We start from the raw sequence: 11178 nt of genomic DNA, 5'->3' as shown, positions 1-11178 counted from the left end.
CTCAGAAGTTCCCGGGCTGCTCGCTCCGCACGTCGGCCCCTCCCGACAGCCAACTCGGCGCGCGCAGCTCCACTTCCGGCGTACGAGGCGGTGACAATGGGAGCGGCGCGGGCGGCGCCGGGAGGCAGCTGACAGGCGTCTGCGGCTTCGCTTCATGGCCGCTCTCCCGCAGCGCCAGGACTCTGTGGGGAGTCGGGGAGCCCGCGGCGGCCGGGAGCCGGAGCTGGCGAGCGGAGTGGGGACCTGTGCGTGGCGCCGCTGAGGCGCAGCATGTGAAGAGGATACGGCGTCCGGTGCGAGGCGAGCCTCTCAGCCGGCAGGGATGGCTACGACGGCCGAGCTCTTCGAGGTGGGTCCCGGTGGCTCCTCAGGGAGTGGCAGACCTGGGGTGCCGGCAGCTCGGTGGGCGAGCGGAGGAGCTGGTGCTCTCCCTCGGAAGAAAGGTGCCACAGCGAAGGGGTGGGGTGGCGGCTCCGGGGTCCGCGCGGGCGGAGCGTGAAATGGGGGAGGGGTGGCGTGGGGACCCGGGTGGGAAGGCAAAGCCGGAGCCCGGAGTCCGGAAGGAAGGGGGTCGGGGGCGGGTGTCCGCGGGGCTGGGGCGCCTGGAGGTTTGGGCGCGGGGAGGTGCCCCCGGCGTGAGTGGTGGGGAGGGCTGACTCAGGTGCGGCAAGAGCCGCCGGCAGCCTCAGGTTGGCCCGGCCCCGACCCGTCGCTGGGACGCTCGCGTCATTTTCTCAGGGCGCCTCCGGAGGCTGGGGCGACTGGGGGCTTCTCGTGGTTGAGTAAGGATCCCCTTGGCAAATGGGCGAAGTGGCGCTTGTCTGCCGGTCAGTTGACGCTTACGTTTGAAAAGGCCGGGGTCTGTCGTAGGACAATGAAGGCCCGCTTTGCTCTTCCGATTGAAGGGGGACGACACTAAAGTTAACGTTTGCGTTCGGGTCGTAAGGAACTGGAGTGTGTGGCAGAACCACCTACCCGCCCACCGGAGGATCCTTCACGCCTGAAGCAGTGAGCATCTGTTGCCTCGGGAGTTTTCAGTCGCTGAAACTTAAAATGTAATATAGTGAAATCCGACGTAAGAAGCCGTGATGTTTGAGATAATACAATGGGAAAATTCTAATTAGACCGTTAAACGGTGAAACATACGAAGGATCTCCTTTTGTGAAAAAAATGAAACCATGGAGAAAAAGGGAGGGAGGACCCTTTTTGTGGGTGCCGGTGTTTCCAAATGAGCGACAAAGTGTACGCAATAATTGAGCAGACTGCAGTTGGCAGGAGAGAATTTCTCCGTAAGTTAAAATTGTATTTTTCTGTTTAAGATTCAGCAGGGGTTGTGGTTTTTTTTTTTTTTTTTGGTCTAAAATTTGAATGCCACAGTTTTTCTTATGACAGTGGGAACTTTTCATATTTGTTGCTGTTACATATTTTGGGTTTCTGTCAGTTTTTGGACAGATGATGCTTCTGTGGAGAGGAATAACTATAATGCTATTATTACGATAAATTTTAGTAGTAATTTGTGAGTGAAAGATTTTAAGTCCAAGAAAGAATTTGGAAATATTAATTGCGTTTCCTCAGATTTAAGTACTGGGAGATACATTACATTAGCTTCTCTAATCCCAAACTTGTGCCATCTGTTTATTGATTAACACAGGAGCAGGGAGACATTCTTTTTACTAAAAGCTTTTACTGTGTGTTGCTGGGCAAGATACTAAAGTAGCTCTGTAGTTCCTTGTTTTATTTTTTATGTCTTGTAAAGGTGGAAAACTGTTTATGAACTTGAGGTCTTAATGAAATACTTGAGTAGCCATTAATAGAAAACTTATTTTATCATACAGTTCATAAAGCATTAATCTTTGAGTTAATGAATCCTGCTTGACATTCCCAGTTGTGTTTCAGATCATGCTATGTCTATTTTTCTTTAAATATTTGACTACACAAGTCCACATAACTTATTTGAAACTGTGTTTGATTTCTGCTTCCCTCCAGAGAGGGAGGGGAGGAGGTAGCGAAATATGTATTTTGCTTTTTAGGGTCTCACCATTTAGTAAATTAGTTAAACCAAATTAAGGTTAACTTCACTCAGTAATTCCAGTTATGTGGTAGCCGGTAATACTCTGACCAGTGATGATAGAGACAGACTAGTTCTGTGGCCAGAGGCTTCACAGAAAAACCTTAAACATGCTTGTGGAGCTTAACTCATGTGACTTTCTCTTTCCTGACCACATGTAGTTTGTTGCTTCATCAAAATGAAAATCATATTACATTAATAATTAAAATTAAATGTTAATAGTTTTGATTAAGAAATAATGTCTGTTCAGCCCTGCAAATGGACTCTACTCTTGAATAAGTTTTTATTCCTAAGTGAAAAGTTGATCTCTGCTTTTGAGGGAGGAGGGAAAACAAACAAACCAAACCTCGGTCATTGCTCTTATTTCCTGTTGCCACTGCTGTAGGATCTAGGAGGGACAAGTGAGGGAGGGTCTTTTTCTCCTGCTTCCCTTTCTTAGTCACAGCTGGAGAGCTGTGGGAAAAGAGGCAGGATGTAGTCAAGGACGTTTTGTTTTTATGCATCCTGGTTTTAATGCACTATTAAATTGAAGTGTGCTTTCATTTTTGCACAGTGAAAGAGGGCAAATCAATACAAAATTATGTTTTGAATCCATGAAATTTCATGTATTAACTCTACTTTTAAAATATTATTGGTCTCATGAGACTTCCTTTTTTAACATAAATACCTTCATACAACAAAATCAAACTATAGGCTGTTTCCTTGGTTGACAAATGATTAGTAATAGATTACTCAGCTATTTTAATAGTGAATATCCTGGAAATTGAACAGAATACCTTCTTAGTTTCCATCTTTCTAAAAAGATCTATGTGCAGTCTTTCTAAATGATAACCTCAGGGTGGACATTGTAAACAGGAATTCCTATGTGGTTTGTATTAATTACTCCTCTACATATAACAAGTGGCTGGGATAGTAAATTCTTTTTCTATTGCAAATATTCATACATATTTTTCCTCTAACAGCACTACTGAGGATATTGTGCTCCCTCTCACTTGCTATTTTTCTGTCCTGTTATTCTTCTGGATTCTTTCCTTCTCTCTGGGCAAGTTACCTTAATGGGAGAGTTCTTTGTTAACCAGGGTCAATTACCCATTCATTCAACAAACATTTGCTGAGCACCTATTAAATTCAAGAAAAATTGCCAAGATTAATGAAGCTGCATGTCTCAAAGGGCATGCCATAGAAATACTAATCTATGAGATGTCCTGCAAAAAACCCAAAGTGGTTAAGAGGCCAAGTAAGTTTTGGCAATGGGCATACTTTGCTTCATTAGAGATTTACAATATACCTTACTACGTTAAAGATTCTGAGAAGTTCATTTCTCAGACTTTTTTGACCATGATACTTTTATTTTATAGTGCTTATTAATTTCGTGAATTCCATGGAACATACTTTGGAAAATGTTGAAGTATATGTGGAATCTGCCCTTATTGTTAAATAAAGGGAGAGAAAATAGATATGTAACTATATATTCTTGAAATACAGTTACAGTGTCAAAGAAGTCTAGATAAAGTGTTGAGAGGATGGGAAGATTATCTCTGGAAGTGCAAAAGGATCAGAAGGTGGCATTTTAATGATGTATAAATAATAAGTTATACTTGAATTTGTAGAACTGAGTTTGGAGGGACTTTCTAATAAAGCAGACAATAAAAGCCAAGACGTAAAGGAGGTAAATGTAGACTCTGGAAGACAGGGGAAGAGTTTATTTTGGCTGGAGTGAATGTAGCATGCATGAAGAAGAGGAATGGTATGGAAAGTCAATGGGTTTAATTGTGGAGGTCCTAAATGCCAGGGTTAGGAATTTGATTTATTTCCTGTAAATGTAGGTGCTTTGATAATACCATTCGAGCTCTTGTAATTTTACTGTGGTGACAATGGCTGTTTGACTTCCAGGTTAGAATTTGAATAGCCAAGAACACATTTTCACACACAAACGCATTTATGTCTCTTAGATTTTTAAATTAAGTTACAAAAGCTGTTTCAACAGACTTATTGGAAAAGATCTCTCGTTCAGTTAACTAGCTCAATATATATTAAAGAACATGAGATGCACAAGTAAGGACCACTCCTTTACCTTTAAAGTACTGAAATGCTACTTGTTTCGGCCATATTAGCTATTAAATAAATGTTTATGGAACCTGTCTACCAATTATAGTGTCACGTATGTGAGAAAATGTGTACATTTAGCATACATTTTATTGAGTACCTTGTCATTCCAGGTACTGGAGTTAAAAGATGTTTTGAATTAAAAATCTAGTTGGAGGATTGAAAGGAAAATGCTCTGTTTCTTCTCTCAACACTATACCACTAGTCTCAATACTTCACCTCTGACACCAGTTTGTGTGGGGTTTTTTCCCACAACAATTCAGTTTTTCAGCAGACACTGACTGGGTGTCCTACAATTCAGTTTAATTTTGACACTCTCTACCTGGAGTTAGCATTAGATCCCACAAATTAGGGGCTCAGTCCCACAAGATGCGCCCACTTCAGGTAACAATTTCAGTCCAGATTGTCTGTCACCTGTACTTCTGACTGACTAGCTGTAAGTTGGAGGTTCTCAGGACTCCCCTCGTCAGATTCCTGATTCGCTAGAACAGCTCGCAAAACTCAGGAACACAGTTTACTAACTAGGTTACTAGTTTACTACAAAAAGATACAACTTAGGAACAATGGAAGAGACGCATAGGGCAAGGTAGGGGGGGGAAGGAATAGTGAGCCACCCTCCCAGCATTTTGATGTGTTCAGCAACCTGGAAACTCTCTCTCTGAACCCGTACTTTAGGGCCTTTTATGGAGGCTTCATCATGTAGGAATAATTGATTATTAACTCAATCTCTAGCCCTTCTGTCCTCCATGGAGTATAGTTGGTGGGGCTGAAAGTTCCAGGCTTCTAATCATGCTTGATCTTTCTGATGACCAGCCTCCATCCAGGAGCCCATCAAGAGTTGCTTCAATAGAACAAAAGATGCTCCTATCATCCAAGAAATTCCCAGGGGTTTAGGAGCTCTGTGTCAGAAACAGGGTCAACGACCAAATATTAGAACAAATGCTGCTAATAGCACCTTTATTTTTAGGAAATTACAAAGGTTTTAGGAGTTGTAGCCAGGAGCTGAGTACAAAGACCAAGATATCGTGATATCACAGGGAGACATTTGTTAACAGATAACACAGTGCAGTGGAAGTACAGAATCTCTTCCTGGTATAATTAGGAAAGGTTTCATATAGTAATGACATATAAATTGGGTGTTGATAGATAAGTAAAATTTTTCAGGAGAAGGGCATTCCAAGGCAGGTATAGAAGATGACTCTAATTTGTAAGGTGAAGTGTATTCAGGAAATATGAGAAGAGGTGGTATCTGTATGTGCATGTTTTAGGTGTGAGAGTTGTGGCTCCAAACAAGATATTGAGACCACAGGGGCAGTTTGGGGAAAGCTTCGAGAAGACTCTGGCCATCTTTAAGGGAGCTGACATGCCTTTTTTGGGGGGGGGGCGGGTTGGAGAGGCAGTTATGGGTGAGTGTAGCACATTGTATTGAATCTATTTTTGGGAAAGATGCTATAAGAAAATATAAAAGTTTAGTTGGATTTTCTCAAAGAAAGAATGTTAAATTAGGGATTTATGATCCTGTCCAATGGCTTGATGCCTTAATTTTTAATAGAAATGACCACAAACCCCATGTTTTTCTTGTAATCGGTGGCATTTGTAGAGTGTGAAATGAATGGTTTAATAGAGCAACACCCTAGTAACCAATTATGTCACGTTGAATTTAGTATCTAGTATCTTAGTCTATGATGCATTCTTCTGACATCTTTGTTTTTGTTTTGGCAGTTTTTGCTTTTAATTACTGTAGTAAAATAGAAGGTGAAAATATACCTTTGTCAAGTTCGTAAAATTTTTCGGGGAGGGGGTGGATTCTTGACATGGATCTACGAGAATCCTCTTGGGAAGACTTGGTCATTTCGAAGTCTTAGAATTTGTTAATTTGGCGATCTTTTTCTTATTAAAAATACCTTTGTAGCAAGGTTGAGAAAGGAAGTTACCGAGATTTTTTGGTTTTATAATCAGAAAGGTTTTTTGTTTGTTTTTGTTTTGCGTTTTTGGAACTCCTATTACATTGGGACGAGTAGTAGATTTATCTTAAACTCTGTGGTAATTTGATTGCCTCTGAAGATGAAACCTGCATTTTTCTTCCAGGACGCAGTTTCCTCCTAATTTTCCCTCCTCTTCACTGGTCCCTCCTGCTTTGTTTCTTTTGTTAGATCATTTTCTCCCCCTATCTCCAAATGTTGGCAAGCCCTTCTCCCTCCCAGATGACCTCATCCAGTTCGGAAGTTTTAAATGATACTTTAAAATTATATGTAGTTCCAGTTTCTTCCTGTTAATACAAACTTATTTTTCTGACTGTGTGCTGTGTTTTCACTTGTATATCTAATAGGCATCTCCTACATATCAAATGCAGAACAAAACTCTTAGTTCCCCACTCCCTCTTCCATCTTTCCCCAGTCTCAGTAAATGGCACCACCCACCATTCACACATTTGTTCAGCCTGCAAACCTCTGTGAGTAATCATGATTCCTTTTTAAAATTTCTTCCCACATTAATCTATCAGCAATTTGTGTGAGTACATCCTTTAAAATATCACGACCATTTCTCAGCACCCCGCCACTGCCCCCTCCACTGCCCCCTCACTTACGTCTGAGCCGTTATCATCTCTTGACTGGACCACTACAGTGTTGCAGGGTGAGTTCTCTGAGAAGCAGACTTTGAAGCAGAGTTTAGTGTGCAGAATATTTGTTAGGAAGTACCCTTGGAATGAACATCTGTGAAGCAGCAGGGCAAGGCGGCAAGATTGCCCCTATGGAAAAGTAGAACTACAGTGCTTGTCTAATGACAGTGTTGGTGGCCCCTAAGGGGAGTTCTGGAACTAAAATGACCTGTCAGAGTTGTCCTGCTCTGGACCAAAGTAGTCAGGCCTTTATATTCCCATCTTAGTCAGTCATTCCCCACGTTGGGAAAGGTATAACATTGAGGGAAGTGGCTCTTTGCAGCTTAGGGTATTCCTGAAAATACTGTGAGGTGAAGGCTGTCTGAGGACAGCACTGCTAGGAGCTAGGGCAAGTCCCTTCTTGAAGGGTGATCTGGATGACATATCATTGTATCTGCCACAGACCAATTCAGTGCCACTAGACTCCACTTCTTTATTTGTATTTGGGGAGCAGCTCCTGCAGCATTCCATTTGGGGTTCTTATTTTGCAGGAAAATGAGAAGAAGGTTCGTGGGATGAACAGCATGTCTTGGGTTGCAACTCATACGCACTGTTTCCCTCCTCTACTTTCCATTTGAACCCCCCTCACCTTCAGCTAGTACCTCTGCCATTCTTGGTGGTTTAACTGGTTGCCATAGCAGGGTTGCTACACTTGTTCATGTACTTTTGAATTGGTCAAGGAAGTATTAAGAGATTCTCATGAGGAGAGGTATGTGTCAAACATATTATTCCCTGTACCCGTTGTTTATAACAGTCCTGCCGCCTCCTGATGATCAGTGTCAATTGAATATAAGCAGCCCAGGCAGCACCTATAGTTACAGTTTAATGGGACTTTTATGTTCCCAGGCAGAAATGTTCCCTCTTTGGAGAGCAAGACCTGTAACCCTGTAGACCCCAGAATTGCAGGAATAGCAAGTACAAATTGGGGTTTATTATAAGCAGCATGAGTTTACTCCTTGTTCCCAGACTCATGTGTTTTTCCTTTTGGGGACACAGCATCACATAAAGGTTTTTAGTTCACAACGTATACTCCACCTTGGAGGATAGTGCTCCACCTCTATAGAGTATTGTCTCTGAACTGGTGCTTCAGCTATGCTTACAGCAGTCTGTTCCACTGCTCTGTCAGACTGGTAGCTTCTGCGCGGTGTGGTTTGTAATATGACCAGCGGATCCCATGGTCACTTCCTTTGCCATAAATGGATCCTTTGGTCTAATGTGATATGTGGGATCTCATGCCAGGGGAACAAACACTCCCTCTGAGGAGAGGCAAACCCAACTCAGAATGTTTCTAATTCACATTAGAATGAATTACTTTTGCAGAATGAAAAGGGCCCAATGTAGTCAAGCCACCAGATGGCTGAGTAGTGTACCTGAAGGATGGGGCTGTTTTAGGGCTCAGAGTTGGTCTCTGCCACGGTTAGGCTAAATATTTGGCTTTGACAGTAGCTGGATCAGCCTTGGTAAGTAGGACCTCATGTTGATGGAGCCATGTCGTTTCTGTACTGTTTGCTCTGTTCAGTGTGCTAATGCTGGTCAGAGGCTGGCTGATGTCAACAGAGTCACCTTGTCTACTTGGTTGTGTAATTCTTCCATGGTGGATGTCCTCTGGTAGATTTTAACATGTAATACAAAGATCTTCACACTTCATGCCCACTCTCATGTTCCATTGCCATGGCTCTACCCCAGACTTCCCTGTCTTCAGTCTTCTAATCATTTTCCTCTGATAGCCAGGCCCTTTGCCTTTGTCTGTGAGTCCATACACTGTATTATAACCTCAGGTCAGTTCTCTGTCCACCCAAGGGAATGACTAGGTATATTTCCTGAAGCTTTGCCTATTGCTACTGGACTACTGGAGGATGTTTTTCTTGCCACTGAATTTCAAGGCCATCACCTCTAAGTGAAGTTGTAATTATAGCTGCTGTCCGTTTTCAGTTGGCACCCACATGCCTAGCCAACTCTCCATGAACCAAGCTCAGGCATTTTCCTTCTCCATCAGCTGGTTGGAAAAGATCCCGCATAAGGCCACAGGTGTGAGTTGAGGGAGGGATGCTGCTAGTGCAGTAGTGGTGGGAGACATGGGAGTTTGAGCTATCTGCTTATGCAGTTTGCTTTTTCGTCCTGTTCATGTTTTGATTTGGGGTTTACCCTTCCACCTTATGATGGATAGTTTTTGGGTCACTTGTCATTTAGTGAATCTATTAGACCCCTGCTCATGGTGTATAGTTCCGGAGACATGGTCACATTGTGTCCTGTGGTCAGGAGTACCATCTCTACTAGGGTCCAGTAGCACACCAGCTGTTTCTCAAAACATATGTAATTAACTGCTAATGATGGCATGATCTTATTTCACAATCCAGGGATCTGTGCTGTGATTATCCCACTGGGGCTTACCATAATGCCCATGACATTGTTTTTCAACACTGATACCTTAAATACTTTAGTAAATACTGATTACTTTAATACGATTGGTTGGTTTCATGGCCCTCACTTTTGCAGAGCCTTTTCCTGCTTTTGTGTTACCTGATAATATGTGCTAGAGCATGTGTGAAATATGCTGCCTCCATAACCTGAAAAGGCCTACCAGGTGTTGTGTGTCTTTCCTTATGGTGGGAGATCGAAGAATTTATCCTTTACTTTTGATGAGATGTCTGGTATGCCCCTGACTACCTTAAAGTGTTTACTGATTCAGTGTGCCCTTGAATCTTTGTGTAGTGTATGTCCCACTCTCTGGAGTACGTGTTATCTTTACTCCAGCCCAATTAGCATGATATCAATGTATGATGGATCAATAAGATGTTCTGCAGAATGTCCGTATGGCACAGATCGTGTTATAATAGAGGGTAGGGGAGATCACAAAACTGTAAATGTATACTGTTGTCAGTTCTCTGTGACTGAACTGTCTGATGATTCTCTTTGTTGATAGGAATGGAAAAGTATGTAACCGCCAAATCATTGGCCGTCTACCATGGTATATTACGTTGGTCAATTTTGAGTTAGTTATCCTCCAGGGTTTGTCTGATTTCTGCAAAACCCAGACTGATGAATTAAATGAGAAAATGATGGGTAACATCGCCCCTGCATCCTTTAGATCAAACTTACAGCCCTTGGGATAGTTGTCTGTTTTTAAAGTTTTACTGATACACGGCCCTGCCTATTTGCTTATCTGTGGTTACATTTGTATTATAATGGCAGAGTTGAATGGTTGTAACAGAGGCTATATGGCCCACAAGCCTAAAATACTGTCTGCCTCTTTAAGAAAATATTGTCTGATCCTTGTTTTAGAGCTTAAAAAGTAGCACTCATTTTTTGCCATTACACTTGACTTATTATTACATTGACTAGAGAGGGGCAATTTCAGAAACTTCTATTTGGACTTCCCACTCTAGAAGCCCTTATTGTATATAGACCAAGTGCCCAATATGATGATAATGATGATGATGATAAAAAGTACGAGGTTGTATATCATACATTGGTCTTAATTGTCACCTCTCTCTATATCCCTTCCACATGTAGTTTCAGTGATCTTGTCCATGCTTACTTCTCAGTCCTCTAATGGGTTAAGCTCTGTCTTCTCTTTCCCTAATGGTCTGGAAAACTATACGTTCCATTTTTGTCTGGCTGATTTTCATTCTTCTGGTCTCATCTTAATTCTGGTTCTCAGAAAGTTTGCCTGTTGCAACACCCACTTCTTGCTATTTCTTCCATCCCTTACTATCCTCCCATCATCTCTGTTTCTGTTATATACTTTTAGAGAATCCAGGACTTTTCTTTCCCTCACATTTATCACAATTGTAATTAGTTATTTCTGTAATTACTTACTTAATGTTGGCATCCTTACTTAGAAGATTATTTCTATGAGGCCTTGAATTCACTATTATTTCTTTGAGATCTATTGAATTCATTTCTGTACTCTATACTGTCTAAAACAGTGCCCAGCACGTAGTAGATGCTCAGTAAACATTTGCTGAATTAATGAGTATCCCAGTTCCATCCACCAACTACTTACTGATTTAACAAGCCACTCAGAAATTTTAATACTGAAGTTTGTGCATGCATTTTTAATTTTACTCATCAAATACTATTGTATTCTTTATATATTTTTTCCTATTAGACTGGGAGTTTCTCAGGGGTACAGTTTGTGTTTTATACATCTTTTTATTCCAAAACCTAACAGAGTGCTTGGCAGTGGCAATCTTATTATTCAGTGAATGTTAATGAAAATGTTTTTAAAGTACAATTAACAAATGGGAAATTTTATAGATATAAGAATTTAAACTGGAATCACCAGCAAATGCTGCTGATTAAGTCACATGTTAAGTGGGAGCCAATATATGGTATTTATTTG

General features: G+C 41.8%; 1 protein-coding gene across 1 annotated transcript in view; it reads left to right on the top strand.

Moving 5' to 3' along the window:
• The first annotated feature begins 68 nt into the window (after nucleotides 1-68).
• EXOC5 (exocyst complex component 5) overlaps nucleotides 69-11178 on the top strand; it is a 41249-nt gene continuing 30139 nt past the window's right edge. Inside the window, exon 1 of the mRNA XM_081050471.1 lies at nucleotides 69-349. Coding sequence (XP_080906597.1) covers nucleotides 323-349 — 27 coding nt within the window. The 5' untranslated portion in view covers nucleotides 69-322. The remainder of the gene's footprint in view (nucleotides 350-11178) is intronic.

Source organism: Rhinolophus hipposideros (genome assembly GCF_964194185.1).
Source record: "Rhinolophus hipposideros genome assembly, chromosome: 5".
NCBI classification, from domain to species: domain Eukaryota; kingdom Metazoa; phylum Chordata; class Mammalia; order Chiroptera; family Rhinolophidae; genus Rhinolophus; species Rhinolophus hipposideros.
The sequence above is the reverse complement of the archived record's forward strand: the minus strand, read 5'-3'. Positions and strand labels throughout refer to the sequence as shown.